Here is a 19629-nt window from a genome sequence, read left to right as displayed (position 1 = left end):
TGCAATAAGTGCCATTGCACTGCTAAGACAACCTACACTTCTGGGCTGTATCTCTCCAGGCCAAAGGGATGCTGGTATCAGAAGTGATCTGTTAGCCAAAGTACAGGGGCTGCTACAGTGCTTCCATAGGAAAACTTTTGCGAAGAATGACACATCTACTTGCCCCATCTCCACAGCAGATATAGTTTTATTGCTTTATCTAGAGCATTCTGATACAGCTTGTTTGGGCTGACCATGACAGGTAAATGAAAATAGTATAAATGATGCATCATATTCATTTATACTTATGACCATTTTCATATGATATTGCAGGAATATTTCCTGGAGAAGGAGGTTATGTTACACCCATTCAATTTATTTAAATACAGGGGTTGCAAAGCAGTCAGCTTTGGTACTGTAAACACAGTTCCAAAGAAATGGACCCTAATCCTCACCTTGAGTAAGCTACAGCAAAGTGAGGGGTCACAATACTTTTAAACAGTATTTTCCCCTTTGTAGCAAATGGCAAATTTAATTGTGAACCAGAAGTCTGACAAGTCACCCTCAAGGATAAATGTTATGGCAATTTGTGGCAATGAGGAGCTAGAGTCTAAATGAGACAGGGCATCCCATACAGCTGTTTTCAAATCTATCACTGCTTCTGAAGTAGGGGTGGAAAACTTAAGCAAAAATGAGACACTGCAAATGAAAAACTTGAAGTCTTCATGCTTTTTGTGCTTGAACTGTACTTAGAAAACCATATTAATTTATATTCATATAAAAACATAGTGTCGTTCCCCCCCCCCTAGTTATCAGTGCCTTACAACCATCTCATTTCTGATTTCCATCATATCGTAATTCTGGCCCAGTATATTTGGCAAATAATCTATTAAGGCAGTCATCATAGCCAGGTTTGGAAAGCAAACACACACATACACACACTAAAGTGAAAAATTTTTGATGTCTCCAGTAGAATAAGGGATTGGGACACATAGAGAGGGAACAAAAGCAAGCACAGCTGTATGATGATGGTATTTTTATTCATGAAAATATAAAGGTACCAATTCTAACTTTCACTATTCAAAATCAGCAGTAGGGCAGTAAGAGAATCAAACATAAACAACATTTTTTTCCCTCTTCCCCCCCCCCCCCAAAAAAAAAAAAAAAAAGTTTGACCTGTCCACTACTGATCACTAGATAGGGGAGCCCCAGGTGACTGCTATGCCATTTCATAGCATTTCTGTTCTCTCACCTGCCCTCTCACATCAGCTGCACAATGAGTCTCCGCAAGAGACCATTTTCAAAACTGTAAACATTTCCAATATTTTTGGATTTTTTTTTCTTATTTACATAATGCATATCTAACTTGGAAAACCTGCTCCAAACCAACTTTATCTACCTCTAGGCAATGTAAGAAGCTACCATTTTTGCTAATTAAATTTTCTATTTCCTCCTTGAACACAGTTGGGAGTTTAGATTCCTAACTTCTAAAGCTTTGACCTTTATAAGGAAAGAACTGACATTTTCATTAAGGCATAGATATTCTAAGTTGATTTCTATTATTAACATTATTTGTCAGTAAGAGTGATCATCCTTCTGGTTGGTGCATAGAAAAAGTAGTTACGAATGCTTAAATATAGGCAAGGAAGCATTTCTAATAAGCTGCTGAAGACTATTTTTTTTTTTATTTTTGCCTATAACCAGATTGCTTGTGTATTAAAGAGGGAGGAAGAACACCTTCAAATATGCAGTGTATTCAAGTTCAAGAACAAACATTTACAGTACGTGATATTTTTAAGAGTCTGCAATACCATTATTAGATTCTGATTTTCTGTAATTTAATCTTCATCCCAATATAATTAGAAGTGAATGTTAGATAGGATTTCACATCTTTTGTAAGTAAAAAATGCCCCAGTCTATAAGCACATGGTTATAATAGCCATGACGTTCACTTAAATAGCAGAAGTCACAACTACAAAAACAGAATATCCTTAGATGGCTTTTTCTATTCTTTGGAAGGTGCACACACTCAAAGAGCAGTTTATTATAGGGCATGGCAGATATAAATTTAGCTACGCTGTAAGGTACATCTGCTGCATGTCTCTACCTGGTCCTTTAGAGATAACCAACACAATCAGTGTCTATTTTAAAACTAGCAAAATTAAGTTAGTTGGGCAGAATGGAAAATTTCAGTTGTAAAAAGCTCTATTGCTTTGTCTTATCGAGCATATCAAACAGCAGCATAGGCGCTGTTTTAATAGCTCTATTTTTGTAATCAGAAGGACTAATAGCTGTACATGAAGCACAACTTAGCTGGGAAAAAACAGACTTCATATTTCAAAAATAACATCTTTTGCTCCCTTGTATACTACAGAATGCTGCTTACATACAAAGTTCAGAACATGATCAAGTCCAGAATAATGGGTATTTGCCTATAAGTTGTGATTTAATACTTTTGCTAACATTTTAGTTTCAAACTTTAGCACCAATATGATGTATTTCAGTACACATTCATTATGAATTTGTCCACTTTGAACTGACAGAGCACACTGCAGAGATTTTGAGAAAGACCTCTGTAAGAGCTGAGGTTCAGAGTTAATTGTTATCATAATCTATTTCATGAAGGACCTAATTGATTTTGATTCTTCCTTTTAGTCTTTCAGACAGGGGAAGGGGACTGTCTGCCCATGGATAAATCTGGACATCACTTTCAGCTTGCTGCACAGGACTGGAAGTGGTCGGTTGTTCTGGACTTTTGGAACAATCAATTTCCACTACACAGGAAGGTTCTGGACATATTTGCAATGACAAATTATTACCAGATTTCTTAAAGTCGGTCTTTTTCTTCCTCTGTTTAAGTATAAGTGCTGAGTCGCTGCTTGTTCTTTTGCTACTAACAGTGTTACCCCTTTTCTCTGCAAAAGATTTTTTAAACTGGCCGGTGTTCAGCTGCCTTTTTTGTTTCTTATAAACTAGATTTTTATTAGTGTTGCCATCATCACTGTCCTCACTAGAGGAACATCTGTTCTGACACACGCTCTTTTTAAAAGAAGTTTTCCAAGCAGTCTGAGTACAAGATTTTGTAAAGTGATGGCCAGTTACCATATCTTCTGGCTTTTGAGATGGGGGAAGCATTTCACACACAGTATATAATGGCTCTGTTGTTTGCCCACAGGGGGCTAGAGATGTTATATTGTGGTCTTTTTGCATCATTTCATACAGGCTGTCAGCTTCTTTGCATTGATCTTGACAAATATGTACACCATATTCCCTTGAACAGGTTTCTGATTGCATAGTTTTAGTTTCTTGCACTGGTTTGTTTAATGGGCATGAGGAAGAGAGAGAATCTTTATCAGGATTCAATGCTGCCTTTGTGTGCTTAAATCCTTTGAGAGGCTCTCGCTGCATTACATCTTCTAACAGCAAAGGCTTTGACTGAATAGAAGTCTTCCTAAATATACGCTCACTTAAAGACAACTTCTGAAGTTCTGCCGTACCACCATCTGAAACTAAATCATCTGCACTGTCAGAATGGTCTGTATCAGACTGCAAAGCCCCAGAATATTCTGAGCTGTTTTTCCCTGTTTCATGAGGTAGCGGGTAGTGAGCGCTTTATGCATGCAGTCAAGTCAGATGCTGGATCACAGCTATCGCACACCTGGGCTGGTGAAGCACTGAAGGAAGTTCCTTCCCAATCAATACTGCTCAATTGTAGATCAGCTGTTACAGAGGAAGAAGATGATCTCTCTGAACTTTTAGTAAATTGTGCTGGTAATACAGATGAGTCAGCCAGTGTACCCTGTGAGTGCGAGCACGGTGATGCAGTCAGAGAAAGCCCAACTGCTGATACTGGCATCTGAAGGCATGTTACACAGGAAGCTGCCGCTATTGCTGGCTCTTTTGATTCAGTGTTACTCTGGTGTATCTCAAATTCAGGTGCAGTTTTTGTATCTGGTGTGTGGTCTTGCACAGTAAGAATTTCACTTGTAGATTTAAAATTCATTTGAGACAGAAGATCAGTAACTTCATCACAGACATTTGATAAATCTTTTTCTTTTGGTTTGTTTTTCCTGTCTGAAAAGAAAAAAGAGGTGCAGATCAAACATGATATTGCTCAAGAGTGGGAGAAATATTTGCTGCCTTTGATTCTGGTATTCTGGCAAGAACCGTAAGTTCATAAGATATAAACTTTTGGACTTACTTCTCTGTTTCTTTGCCAGAGCTTCTGACTTTTCCATTTGGTAAAGAGCAACAACATCTGGATAAGCAGCCTGAAACAAAGATGCCTCTTCTACTGTGATTACAAACAACTCCACAGGGTCATCTTCTGCATCAATGTAATGTTCTAGAACAATGAATTTATATTGGACATATATATACATGAGTATTTCAAAGGATTGGATAAGAAAGAGAAAGAACAAAAGAATTCAGTATAAGGAAGATATGTAAAAAGGCAAACAGCACAAGGTTTGAGATTTAGCTACACTGTAACTGCTTTCTTTCTGCCAGGTGCCCGGGTCAAGCAGGCACATTAAAAATAGAAGTCTGTCAAGAGAGAAGTTTCTAGCTAGTAAGCTGTCACAGCTTCAGATATATAATGAAACAAGACATGAAACACAGAGTACAGGTCTTATTAACATGTACCACAAAAAGTCCTTGAAAACGAACCCTCTTGCTTTCTTGGTAGGTAGGTAGGATGTTTTTTGTTTGAGTTTGTGTTTAGTTTTGACCTGGTAGTTGTTTTGTTTGATTGCTTTTATTTTTTTTAAGTACTGCTTTTGGTTTCAGGGTATCTGAAATGCGATGCACATTTTCTACATCTCTCACAATTTCCAATCTTACCCACACATTGTTTCCTCATAAATGTCAAACTATTTTCCCCTTTCAAGAATGCTTTTGTTCTTTTCCTGTGAATTGTTCAATAACGTACATGGGAACCACACCAACCTGGTTTTTGCCACTCAATTTCAAAACAAGGAATCCCATTTTTAACACGTGTCTTGACTATCCTGTAAGAACAGAGAACATGATTATGTTTCAACAGGAAATGTAAAATTTAAGCTATTTTAAAATATTCGAGTATTCTAAATTAGAATGTTTCTGAGCAAAAATTATCTTTGTAATAGTAAACTTAGCTTTTTTAAAAAAAGTTACTTTTGTATATAAGTTCTCTGTCTAGATTTTGAATACTGACTTTTTTTTTTAGTTGATATTGCTTAGAGTAGCAGAACTAAAAATCAAAAATGCCATTTTGTAAAATACAACCATAATATAAATTTCTACAAACACCAGGTTGGTATCTTCAGCTATGCCATGGAGAAGGCTGGTGCCATAGACAGTAAGTTTCTCAGTGAACAGACAGTATCACGCATATTTTTTGCAAAAGAGCATGAAGGAATCTAAGACGTGAACTGAACAGGAACTTCATGAGATTTTTTCTAAAAATATCTACATCCCAGTTTTGTAGGAAGAGGCTGGTACTGACAGACTGTGATTCATTAATCCAGAAAAGATACTACCATATTGACACTGACTGTTCTCCTTAAAATTAAGGTCTATGAAGTCTTGAAAGGCATTGAGAAACAGGGAACAACTACTAACCCTTCCTGCAATGTAAGAATTTGGGGAAAAAAAATGAATACCAAAAAAGCCTGTCGTTTGATATTACGTCAAATAATTTCTTTAAGACTATGAAGTTAAGTTCAGGAACCTTTTGCCAACAGACACTGTAGATTCAGAAAGTTTAAGAAAACTTAAGAAAAGGGCTTAAGAAAAGATTAGATCATTTAAAAGAAAATGCTTTGAGGGCTGATGGCTCTCTAAACCTGGCTCAGAAAACTCCTGAGTAACAGAAACCTGGATGTTGGGAAAATATTCAGAGGGATGTAGTTACTTGTTTATCTTGTTTTTCCTGTGTACCCATTTTTAGTGACAGGATACCTGACCATTTCCGTAATCATAAAGGCAGCTGTCCTCAAAGAAAATGTTTAGAGAAAAACAGGTAGCAGAAATGAACCGTAAGCCAGCAAATTCATTAGACACATAACCGAATCTGCAGATGCTCATTTTGATGTTCATGCTCGTATCTTGAATCACTGAAGTGAATAGAAACTAACCATAGCAGACCCTATTAGAACTGAGGGAAACTGCTGTATGTGTTACTTTGCGCAGCAGCAACAGCACAGATATTGGCATATGGATCTAAATTTTTTTAATCAAAAATTTTAATCAAAATAAGCACATAGCTTGAAAAACAGATGGAAGAATACCATTATATGTTTATAAAAATGAAGAAAAACATGAGAATTTTCCTTAAGCAACACGAGGTAAACATTAGGTTCAAGAACTCCAGTTACCGTATTGCCTGCAGTTGTTTTGAACTGATGTAGCCAGATTTTCTCTGGTTCATATCATAAAGTGTCAACAGTGCTAACAGTTTCTTACAAGCATAATTCTTTGCCCATTCCATCTTCTCAGAAGCAAATATCTGTTAGTGTAAAACAAAAACACACTTTAAAAACATTTTTACTCTGTTAGATATCAAATTTTGACAGCTGTGTAGTAGGGACACAGGACTGAACATTTAAAGTATTTTGAACATTTTATACGTCCGGGTAATGCTGAGTAATATTTCACTGTCAAGTGAAGGAACAGTTATCCTTATCTGGGTAGATTCTTCTGCTGTCAGTAACAGGTCCAGGGAACAGCTGTGTGGCTGCAACAGCGGGAATAAGACAGTTACTAAACACCTTATCAGACAGAGGACAGCTATGCAAGGAGCTGTGAAAATTACTGATTCTACATGTGAGAGGAAGTTGAATACAGATCTTTATTAAAACCATGATGCTCAACAGTAGTCTATCAAGTTTTATATAACTTAACATACCAATTCAGGAAAATGAAACATTATAAAAAGATCTGCCTTCAGCAGTAAAAATACATAATAAAAATCATTCTTAGAAAACAACTCCAACAGCAAGTATATACAAACACCTCTTCCTACCTTCACCCCAGAAGCCTTATTCCTCACTCTCTAGACAAAAGAATATCCTGTAAGCCTTTTGAGCTTTGTGCACTTTGAATTAAAGGGCCTCTAAACTTGGAAATTGGCAGTATTGCGCTAAATATCGGCCTGCTATCTGATTTTGGGAAAACATGCACCAGTAAAAATGAAAGCCTCTTCTGTCTGTTACATACAGAAGCTGCTAATCTTGATAATGCCAAGAAAACACTAAAAAGAAAGTTAAAGAAAAAAGTCTGCAATTATGACTTGCTGCAAGTCACATACACACTGTGTCAGTATGAAGATGAAACAGGTATGAGCAAAAACAAGAGCTGTATCTGTTAATACCTTAATGAAAGGTGAGAGGAAAAAAAGGTTAACATCCCTGAAACATTATGCCATATAGCCACACAGTACTTTATACACTACAGATGACGCAACATTCAGCAACTCAATTTAATAACACTGGACAGTGAAAAAATAGAATGGCAAGTGACCCTCCCTCAAGTTCTCTTACTTCTGCTTTTCTACATACATACTTAAAATCAATTAATTTTTTGAAGTTGTCATTTTAGACTTTCAAAAGATGTAGTATATTAAAAAGTTGCAGTAAGATTAGGGAGGTGATTGTCCCCCTGTACTTGGCTCTGGTGAGGCCGCACCTCAAGTACTATGTTCAGTTTTGGGCCCCTCGCTACAAGAAGGACATCAAGGTGCTTGAGCGGGTCCAGAGAAGGGCGACGAAGCTGGTGAGGGGCCTGGAGAACAAGTCCTACGAGGAGCGGCTGAGGGAGCTGGGCTTGTTCAGCCTGGAAAAGAGGAGGCTCAGGGGCGACCTTATTGCTCTTTACAGATACCTTAAAGGAGGCTGTAGTGAGGTGGGGATTGGTCTATTCTCCCACGTGCCTGGTGACAGGACAAGGGGGAATGGGCTTAAGTTGAGCCAGGGGAATTTTAGGTTAGATGTTAGGAAGAACTTCTTTACCGAAAGGGTTGTTAGGCATTGGAACAGGCTGCCCAGGGAAGTGGTGGAGTCACCATCCCTGGAAGTCTTTAAAAGATGTTTAGATGTAGAGCTTAGGGATATGGTTTAGTGGGGATTGTTAGCGTTAGGTAGAGGTTGGACTCGATGATCTTGAGGTCTCTTCCAACCTAGAAATTCTGTGATTCTGTAATTCTTATTTCCAGTAAAATCACCGATCAAGATCAAAGTTATCACAGATGCATAAACAATAAAAGCCACATAGAGCTAAACAACCAGTAGTGTTATGTACCTGAAAGGACAATAAATTTGGTCTTTTGCAATCCATTATCTTGATTAATTTATTCTTGTTTACGAGAAATTCTTGGATAACCTTGAGATAAAAACAGAAAAAAGGCAGTTTAAGAGAGGGAAGAAAACTGAAATTTCAATTAATTGAGTAAAAGAAAAATTTCTTTAAATAGGCTTGTTACCTCAGAGAATGGAAAGCCTTCACAACTATTAGCTTTTCTGTGGGTAAAACAAATGTGTTAGGAACTGGGCACAAAGAGGAAAAATGCACAGCTTAAAACCTCACCCTGCACATGAAAACAGGGAAAAGTAGTTTATTTTCAATGCACTCCTACTTTCTGATATTGTCCTCCACTGCATTTGCTTGTTTCACTTGTTCTAACTGATGCCATTCACAAGGGCAGCAGTACTTGGAGTCATTGGGTTTGCAGTATCTTGTGCTTTCGCAGAGTTTACATCCACCGCGCTCATGTTCCTTGTAAGACCCTATAGAAGCAGATATACAAATCACAATGACAAGGCTTCCAATTATACAAAATTAGTAGTAAAAATATAGAATTTGGAATACATACGAATTTGAGAGGAATAGGAGCTATATTCAGTTATAATAGCAGATCCGAGTGCATTAACTATATACTTACAGTAAGAACTGACAAATACATTTTTTCTTTTTTTTTAATCAAGATTAATTAACAAGCAGTTTTGCACCTTATGCTGAAGAATTTAATACCTAAAAAAACCTAAGTAGTCTGTGACACCTTCACAAACATACTAAGCAATGGATATTTGAAACAAGCTTTTTCTTCTCCAACTGATAGCTTTGAATGAGTACACCAATCAAATGTGCTACCAAAATGAGGTTCCCTAAGACTAACTTCTTAAGAAAGGGCTAAAAACTCAGCAATACTAATGGATTCAGCCCTCCTTACGCAAGACCAACTCAGACAGGGAAAAAAAAAAGCTGCTTGTCATGTAGCACATTTTCTTCACTGACATTGTTAAAAAGGCAAGTACCTGGGATCACACAAGGACATCCTGTTAATATTCCATCTGCTATCAACTGGTTTCACATTTGGAAAAGGTAACCCCAGCCTCAAAAAAGCACTTACACAAATACACACAGTTGAAAATCTGAATACAGCCCAGAAGCTGAATGACAAGAAAAGTAGTTTTTAATCTTTTCTTTTTTTGACAAAAATCCAACCAACAAACAACCCCCCATGCCCAGAATAAAAAACAACAAATGATTAAGCTAAAAATAAAATTCAATGCTTTTTACACTGACCTGGATGATGACACTCAGAACAGTGAATTACCCTTTTAACAACCACAGTTGGATCATCATACTGAAATTCTTTCCATTGCTCAAATCTAGAAGGATGATATTGAAATCATTACAAAATACTGTAAAAGCTTTCATACTTCAAACAAAACACTAAAAAGAACACTCTTTATACTTCTCAGGCATTTGCTTAAAAAGCAGTTTTCTAACTTATGAAATAGACTTTTTTTTTGTGAGCACATAGTTATTGGATTTCTAGTGTTGACATATACATTAAAACCAAGAAAGCATTTAGTATCCCCTGTCCTGATCCACAACCCAATTAAAAAAGAATAGAAAAAATTAGCAAGTCTGTCATCAGTCCTTGTGACTTGCATTCCTAAAACATCAACATACACCTGCTAACTCAAAAGCTAGGAGTCAGCTTGTGTTTTAAAAAAATGAAGAAGCTTGCTTAGCAAATATGAAGTAAGGAATGTAGTAACCTGTCCCTCAAAAAAAAAAAAGAGTTAAATATTATTAACATCATCTTGGAGATGAAGCCCATACCAGCAAGTATTAGAATAAAATCAAGGTAAGTTTTCAATTTACCTTTGCAGTAAGTTTTGACCTCTCAAAGTCTCAATTAACTTTAAAGCTTGTTCTTTTCCAACTCCTGGAACGCCCTATAGAGACAGAAATATTAAACATCATTTAATGACATACAAAGTATACAGATTTTTATAAATTGCCTTCACAATCTTATTAACAGAAATGATAAAACATTAACAGACATTGAGCTACACTGACAAAAATAATTTTTGACATAGTTATGTAGTCAGAGGTGACAGATTATACCTGTACTACCAGACACCCAGTAGCAAAGATAAAATCATCCATTTTCCACTACTTACTTTCTATACATTGTTTTTGGTTTTCTTTTTTTTTTTGTACACCATCTGCAACAGAACTACAATATGAAATACTTGAAACATTCTTGACAGCTAACTGCCAGAGAGATTAAACTTTTCAGAACTTTTGGAAAGACAAACCAAAGAATGAATCTGTCTTGGATTTTAAACTCAAAAGACTGGAATCTCAGATGAAAAATGTCTACCAAAAAGTTTTCACTTACAGGAGAGTGGCTTTATGACAAAGAAACTGCTTTAACCTTAAATACTTATGTTCCAAGAGATGACTTAAAAAATATTGCAAGAGCATTTTTCTGAAAAATAAATTAAAAACCCAAACCTGAAAGAAGCCCTCCTTTCCTCTTCAACAATCACTTGCTTGATTTTGCTATTACATCTTGCATTGATTTTGCTGTTATTATATCTGTAGTATGCATGTCCTTTACAAGACTAGCCCTATAAGTAATACATGGGAACAGCAAATATTTTTAGAAGCTAGCTCATGGGCTGAAATCTAGGACTTTACTGTAAACCCTAGATATACTGAAGAGTGACAGACAATGGATTCAAAATAACCTGAATGATTTAAATCAAGAATCAGTACCACTTAATATAAACAGTATGTGTGTCCTTTCTACAGCACTACTACAAATAAACTAGTAGCTTGTTTTTATTCAAATATAACAACTGAATATATACAACTGTATGAAATAAACATCTTTTCAAAACCAATTAGAAGTTGTCATTGGTTGTGCAGCCACTCAGGCAGGCAGGTATTCGCCTTCTGCAAGGAAAGCATCACATATATGCAATCAACAAAGCAAGTGCAATTGTAGAGTGGTCTTCCCATTTATCTTTTCTGCCAGTCATCACACCCACAATGCACTCCTGTAGTTCAGCTTTCCCTGGAAGTTTCTATCTTTCTTTGCTTTGCCAGGTTTCAGCAACTCAAAAGACCTATCACATATTGCTGATTGTGTGACTCCAGAAGACATATGCAAGAACCTGGCATTCCAGGAGCTGCTACCTGCACTACAGTAAGTACCGATTAGCCACTACTTTCTGCTTCCCTCTCAGGCTTGTCTTTAATAAAAGAAAAAAAAAAGGTTAGATCGATGTGCTCTGTCATTCAGCATACTGTCTGTTGTTTAAAAGGACAGTTTTATCAAATTGATATACTATGATTTAAGAGTAACTAGACATCCACTGCAATTCTGAATGGGAGCAACCATTGCCTATGGTCACAGAACGATGAACTATATAGAAATCTAGTTTCACACCACTTAATTTCCATTTCAAATAGCCATTCCAACACCTTCTGGTGAAAGTCTCAACAAAAATAAAATTCAAAAGCTTTCAAGAAAAAAGTAACTAGCGAGATCACTCTCACTTCATTCATTACCTCAAATTCACAAAGTAGCTGTCAACTATTTGAAAATCATGTAAAGTTCCCTTAACTAAAGTTCTATCAAATACATCCAAGCTCCATCCAGAACTGGTGCTACTAATAACTACAATTCAAAACCATCACTACTAACTATTCCAAACAGAATAAACAGAAATGTTTTTTCTTCATTTTCCTCAGCTACTCTACTGAGGATGTACTTTACATCCTAATGGGTACAAAGTATCCTGGCAATCACTCACTTTTCATGTTTGCTAAGTTTCAACATTGTTGATACTTTCATATAATGGAGGTGAAGACTACAGTCTGAAATAATACATAAAATAGATTTAGAAAGATTAACGTTTATTAAATAATTTGATTATCTTTAAGACATCAAAAAAAACATATGTACATGTATAGTTACTAAGCATCTTCAACTGAATCTCAGTAATCATGCATTGCACAAAGTTTTGTCAGCATGCACAAGTCTCCCTTGATATACTGTCTTGAAAAACAATAAACTGTAAGTACCTAATAAAAAATAATTATATTGCTTACCTTTGGAAGGTAATCACAACCCAGAAGAACAGCTAGCCCAATCAAAGACTCTCTGTCACAACCGAGCTTCTCCTTGATAGAGGACATCGTGTAACAGTCAAGATACGGTTCCTGCAAGAAGAATTTATTTTATGTTTTATTTCTACAACATCAAGGAAGGAACAGCCTTAATCACATTCACTTTGTTTAGCCACCACTATTCACCCATGTCTTCAGGCAACAGGCCTTTCCTATAACACACAGAAGAGTCCAACAGCAAAAAAAAATAAATATAAAGCCGCAATTAAAATTACAATATCATGCATGGGCACCCGATTAATAACTATAGTTCTGGAGTTTCAGGTTGTAAGTGTGGGCATCAAATGTTCAAAGAAACTGAAATAAGAGTTGTTTTCTCTATTGCTCGCTATCTGTAGAAGTAGTAAAACTAACTTTATTGAGTACTAATGGCTGTATATCTTAGGAACTGCAGTTTTTAAGTCCATATAAACCTTATAACGCGCTACTTGAATTTAAAAAAAAAAAAAAAAAAAGAACAAAGGAAGTCAAACTGTAACCTAACATTATACCTGTGAGCTAAAGGAACACATGAAGCCTTAAGGACAGGACTCAAACACAACAATATTAAATAATGATTAACATGAAGAAAAAGATAGGAAGCCCCTACAAAACAAATAGAACCCTGTTATCTGAAACAGATGCCCCAAATGGACACCCCCACACAGAGTTACTTTTTCTATCAATAGGCAGATATGTAGTACCTTAAGATATGTAATAAAATACCCTTGAAAGATCAAGTCCACCTTCATTTTTGGTAATGAATAAGGAAATTGAATGAAAGAAGATTTAGACCGTCTTGACCCCAAATACAGTGCCATCAAAGCAAATCATTTTCCATCAACTTTTTCTTCCCTAGTCATTCACTAGTCATTCCTAGTGCTTTATTTGGTTCTATTTTTTTTTTCCTATTATTTAAGTACCTTATTGACAAGTCTTTCAGATAAAGATTTAAAATTCCAACCCCAACATCATTTTTCCTTTTCATTTTTCGGTTACAGAAAACTGCACTCTGAACAAGACCAGGATCATAAACTGATTAATAGATTTTTTTTCTCTTTTTTTTTTTTTTTAATGGAAAGGTCACAACAACTGATTGTTACACAGATAAATAATCCCTGTCCTATTCATATTTGAGACTAGCAGTATTAAATGTAAATATATTTGTAATGAATAAAATAAACATGTAAGATGTAAATGTGTGAACCAACCAAAAGGCTAACCATTCCCACGTGCCCTAATTGTAAGTTTACTGGAATCAGCTATTTCAAATAAATTCTTTACTGTTGAGGAAGGAAATATAATATTGCTACTTAGCTTTATTAGACATCACAGGACAGCATTAACACAGATGACAGTACTGCAAGTGTTCTTCAATCCAATTGTTTTGCTCTCAAATCCTGGTAGACAGGCAGTGAATACAACAAAGCATTCCTGTCTTAAAGGACTATATTAAATAACCTCAACTACCAGATGATAAGCGTGGTGTCCAAGTAATTGTTTCAAGGCCCTCCTGTTAATTTCTACTTTGAGAAAAACTCTAAAGAGCAAGCAAAATCTCCTTCTGGCCTTAATGAGGTACATTACCTTAGCATTCATGGCAAAGTTCCTATAAACTGTTTGAGCTCCGTATAAGAAGACATCTCCATCGTTGGTAATGCACCCATCAACGTGGCCTTTTGCATTTAGGTAAGCACACATTGCCTCTGCTTCCCCTGCTGCTTGAACCCAAGGGACACCTAAACACTCCAACAGTTCCAGACACTGAAAGAATCCAAAAGAAAAGAGATTGAATGCTAAATTAAATCCAGTTATTAGCACGAATTTTCTCAGGGAAGCATGTATGTCCACTCTGAAAACTGCTACTGTTGCAATGACCATAAAACACTATATCAATACAAAAACTGTAACAGTAAGCTACTCTTCCTATAAAGCAGTCAAAAAAGTAACTAAGTAACTAAAGTAACTAAAAAAACTAAGAACAATGCATTAAATACAGAATGAACACCTTCACAGAAATCTGTATGCTTTAAATATATTTTTAGGATGTTTTCAAATTAAGAGCAAAAGAAGAGTTTATCGTCACAAAGCGACATGGTTTGCTTAGTACTCAGTAGTAATACTGGGCTAGCACAGCCATCTTTCAAACTGTCAGACTCCTCAAAAACATAAAGCATGACAGTACAGTATTGTTGGCCTAAGACTACAACAGTTTAAGACATACTTAAATATACTAATATATACTTCCTACAAATTTTAGAACAAAAAAATTGTTTTAGAATTTAAGAATAAAACATGAATTGATACATTAAATCTACCAAAGCCATGAGAACACAGATGGAATTTCTGTAATAAGCACTTGATTATGACAGCAGCTCACTGTAGCATAACACAAAGAACATATCAAACAAGAAAATTATTCTGACATTCCCCCCCTACTATAATAAATTAACAGATGCTGTAACGCCCAATTACAAAAGGGTTTGTTCGCTCTAACTCGTAATATTGCTGACATTTGTTGCATAGAAAACTATTGAGTTCTTGTCTTTGAATTATTTAAGGTTTCTTTCTCTCAAATTAAAAAAATACTGAAACATACCCCTTGATTACTCACCTCTTTTAATATGGATTTAAAATGAGATCTCCCTGTTCTTGCAGCCCCACACTTCTTGGAAGATCCATAGCGCATCTCATTCCTCTTACTCATGGTGTTTGCTTTCAACTTGGGGGCCTCTCCTTCCATGACAAACACTAGTTTAATTCCCATTGATGTTAAGAAAGAGAACCGAAAAAATAGGTTTCTGCAATAAAGTAATGTGTTCCGTAAGTAGAATTAGGGAAGCCTGATTACTTCAGATGATTTTGTTATGTCCCTTAGTCTGCCCCAGGAACAACCTTAGCTTCCTCTCCATCTTCTATGACTCCCTTACCCCAAAGCTAACAGATTTTATCTATTTCCTTGATGCCGTTTTACTAGCAACTTGTAACAGCATTACGAAACATCTGAAAAAATATCACCTAAGGACAAGAAAGATTTTTTTTTTAAGGAACAAAATCATAAACAAGTTTAGAAGGCTAAATAAAATATATTCAAAGTCCAAAGTCTGCTTTCAAACACATCCGTATTGATTGTTTTGTTTTAAGCCTGAAAATTTACTTCAGATACGCAGGCATATCTGAAGTAAATGAATACTTTAATATTAGATACATAGATACCATTACCATGCCAATTTATTTAATGTGCAAATCTGCACCATTGATGGGAAGAATTTTAGTTTTAAAAGCAATACTAACCACTTGGTCTAAACAGTAATAATCAGAGTACTCAGACAGCATATGCTTCTTCCAGTAATTCCTGGATGAATCTTCCAAAGAAAGTGACCAAACATTTATCTCTCTTCGATTTACAAGGAAAGACCACTCTTCTAGATTTAATTTTGTATATTTGTTATCGGTAAAAGAGTGTAAGTTGATCTCTTGAGGCTATTTCTATTTTCAGAAATTAAAGGAAAAAGAAATCAATTGATTACAATAAAAGTTTCTGTAGAATACTTAGCAAAATAATTTGATCTCCAACTGCATGAAATCTTTTTTTCCCCTGGTAGAAATCTGTCCATTCCTTTGTCTTACTTTGGAAAGACTACACAAGAGATCTGGACTGATGGTTCCATTTCACTTTCTCATAGAGAAAAATTCATGTTAAGCTTCAACTTTTACCCAGTTATCAATCTGGGGTCCTAAGTATAATATTTTAAGAAAAGATTTTCAGAAGATGCTAATATTTCACATTAACAGAGTTCAACAGAAGCCACAGAAACATCTAACAACTAGTAACTCAATAATTTTGAGCTAACCAGCTAACTGGTCATTTAAAAACTATATATATGATTTCATTTTTATCACCATCATTTGCAGAAAGCTTTGAAGTTATAGCTGCTTATATGTGCTACTTTAAACATACACACATTCCTGAATGCTGCTCATAAGCCTGAAGATCGATTCGGACCTCCTACTTAAATAAATATGTTTAACTAAAATTTCAATTCATACGCCACATCAGGCTAAAGCATGCCTGACTCCCGTTATGTTCTGAATCTACCAGCCTCCAAACTGCTGTCATAAACAGGCTTAAAAGTCCACAGTACCTTCTAACACACATACTCAGAAATATATGGGAATTAGCATGTTGATTTGTGCTTGCCACTTGATAATCTTCATATCGCACAGTGCTATACCACAGCACAGTTCTGCTTATACCCATCTCAATCTTACCTACTGTTAAGGCCTCAATAAAAGATATGCTGAGCCTAAGAAATTCTTCTGTTTGCACCCAAGCACTAAGTTGAGTTCAACCAGTAGGACCATGCTTTCATTTCAAACCCTTTATGAACATAGCACAAGTGATAACAGAAAACAAACACAGTCATATAAATTTTGGAGGTAAGTTGTCTTAAGTTTAGAAGTACCAAAACTAAATTATATAGCTCCAAACCTTTGGGCTACAATAATTTCTATGGATACCATACCTCAAATGTGGCTTGGTAACTACTCCAATCATCTTTTTAACAGTCTGTGCTTCACAAACCCACAAACTTAAATCAACAGCAAGTGTTTTTCCTTTAAGACTGCTCAAGCTGACAGGTTGTCTCACAGGCTCAAGGATTTGCCACAGATTAGTCACTCCCATTGTTCCACCTTCTTTGTTGTCAATGTGAACGTTTTAGCTGTAAAGACTAAACAAAATAAAATATTTTTAGAACATAATATGAAATGACATATTATGAACATTAAGTTCAGAAAATAAATAACCAGGCATTATCGGTTTTGCTTTTATAAGTCAAGAGCATTTGCGATCATGTATTCCAAATATACAGTGACTCCATTTCACAGGTGGCTTATCACTAAATACCTTCTTTGGATTGTACATTTTAATTGCTAATAGGCTGAACATAAATAAAAATCAGCTGAAAAAACATAACATGCTTCCAAGTCTCATATGTCCCTTACACAGCTAGAAACCAAGACTTATTTAAAAAGAAAAAAAATCCGCACCCCATAAGGCCATTATTTTCCAATTTGAGGCTGTAGGATTCACTTTAAAAAGATCATATTATAGTAACTTACATATAACAGTAGATTGAGGAATATTTACAATGACAAAAATCAAACTCTCCTTGCTAGTCCAAGATCATATTACAAGGGGTAACGGCCAAGGTTGTGGCTTAGGAAGTTAAACATCAGGAAATAACAACAGTGGGTACTTCAGCACTGGTTGCCCACAGAGGCTGCAGAATCTTCCTTCTCCATTTCCAACATTTGGACAGCACACAGTCTTAGTGGCTTAATCTAATATTGGTAGAACTTCCCTCTCTGCAAGAGAAAATGACCTCCAGAATTCCCTTTCAACAAATATTTCAGCAATTCTAAAAGCATGATTCCAGAAATGTGTGAATGTGCCTATTCTTACTATTTTTAATTGCAGTATTGTGTGACTGGCACTAAGATACTTACAATGAATGCTAGCTAATAACATACACCCATTAGGAAGAATATTTCTTTATCTCTTCTTTACTTAAGCAGCTCTGTTCTCACACTACCTATACCTGGATTTCCTTTACTTCACAGTCCTTTTATTGTTCTGGTTTTCATACCTTGCCACTTTTATATAAACAACTCTTAACATATACGTTACGTTTCCCTCACAACACCCGTCTATACCTACATTGCCTTACCATACAAAGTTTGCCTCATGTTTATTTCCTTTTCTGTCATTTCCTCCAATATTAGAAGATAAAAAATAAAATCTGGAATGTTTTGTACTTCTTGCATCCTGATTTTGAAACTACTACACGCTCAAATAACACACACAGCCTTCCTTTGAAGTCATGACTAGGTGAACTCTGAGATCCGCTTAGGAGACGAGTAGTTATGCCATCTTGTGGCTTCTTGTGAACATGGCCACATTAAGTTTATGCATCTTTCACATTCAACACCTTCAGAGTCTGAACAGCAAGTCTGTCTTTGTACGGTGCTTTTTTTGTACTTTAGAACTGTTTTAAAGCAAGGTTGCTATTCAATAATGTACTGTTTCTGCTGCAGGTATTCCAGGTTGTTTTTAAATCACATTCTCAAGGAAAGATCTACTTTCAACAGATATCATGTTTCTGTAATCCACTTCTTCAGTCACACAACCTGGTTTTAGTTTTATGCTCTCAGAACATTATGTAGTAACGTAGAGGGATTTTGTTGTTGTTATGCCTCAAGCACATGAAATGTGTTAAAATTATAAATAAAGCATGCAAATACGTGGCATAATTTAGGGTATGTTGCATGGTACCTAATTAACAGGGAAGACAAGCATACTATAAATACTTAATGTTTCATGAGATTAACAGTTATATAAACAAACAAACAAAAAAAAAACATAGTTTTAAAAATCTGAAACTAAAACCAAAGCAAAGAAAACAACCAAATATCTTTTTTCCCATTTTGTTTCCCAACAAAATCCTGTCCTCAGTAACATTTCCTTACCTACATTCAAAATATATTTCGGTTTGAGTTATGAAAATCTGTAAGACCTACCATACATCCAGTTTCTACTTTCTGAGGGTATTCTGTAAAATATTTACGTCTGGATCCTGCATAAAGACAGACCTACTACTCCTAATAGGAGTGATCTGCCTATTCAGATTTTGAAGTTCATTCATCGCAGGTTTCTAGTCTTCCTAGAAAAGAGAAACTTCTGAAGGAGGGAGGTCAAGCCTCCTTCTTTCCCGATATACTTCTAAATCACTGGAGATAAACTTCCTAAGGCTTTTCCCCCAAGAAGTCGCATGAAAGCAAAGCACCGAGACGCACATGCGCCTTCTGTTCAAACATAAAATTCCCGCCTTGATACGAACTCGGGATCCTGAAGTAGCGCCTGAAAGAAGAGAGGAATTCCCTGACTGCCTGCTTACAACGAGAAGACCTCTCCAGAAGCCTCCCTGCCCGATAACAAGATGCACAAAATGACTGCACGCCTACAAACCTAAAGCCCTAGCCCCACACTGGCCGCAGGGGACCCAACGCCCCTTCCCACCCGAGCCCCCACAGAGGCTCAGGCTTTTCCTCAGCCGCCTGCCACGCGGCAGAGCAAAGCGCAACCAAACTCTAATGAGGAATTAAAACAAATTTACCTCCCCAGCTCAGACCTCCAGG

At 36.1% G+C, this 19629-nt stretch overlaps 2 protein-coding genes across 2 annotated transcripts in view; one reads left to right on the top strand and one right to left on the bottom strand.

The window, feature by feature from the left end:
- LOC116488272 (zona pellucida sperm-binding protein 2-like) overlaps positions 1-12721 on the top strand; it is a 46049-nt gene extending 33328 nt beyond the window's left edge. The window contains exons 19-20 of the mRNA XM_032185749.1: positions 11365-11464; positions 12382-12721. Of these exons, the coding sequence (XP_032041640.1) occupies positions 11365-11464; positions 12382-12385 (104 nt within the window). The 3' untranslated portion in view covers positions 12386-12721. The remainder of the gene's footprint in view (positions 1-11364; positions 11465-12381) is intronic.
- GEN1 (GEN1 Holliday junction 5' flap endonuclease) lies at positions 1161-19143 on the bottom strand. The gene is given in 15 exon segments (XM_032185748.1): positions 1161-3582; positions 3584-4053; positions 4181-4324; positions 4927-4988; positions 6336-6466; positions 8257-8337; positions 8438-8474; positions 8591-8741; positions 9541-9626; positions 10129-10202; positions 12373-12483; positions 14017-14193; positions 15044-15230; positions 16956-17162; positions 19012-19143. Coding segments are annotated over 14 exon segments (2847 nt in total). The 5' UTR covers positions 17117-17162; positions 19012-19143; the 3' UTR covers positions 1161-2607.
- Positions 19144-19629: the final 486 nt, after the last annotated feature.

This window comes from Aythya fuligula, chromosome 3 (genome assembly GCF_009819795.1).
Source record: "Aythya fuligula isolate bAytFul2 chromosome 3, bAytFul2.pri, whole genome shotgun sequence".
Taxonomy (NCBI): Eukaryota; Metazoa; Chordata; class Aves; order Anseriformes; family Anatidae; genus Aythya; species Aythya fuligula.
Note: the sequence above shows the minus strand (reverse complement) of the source record. Positions and strands in the feature narration are given on the sequence as shown.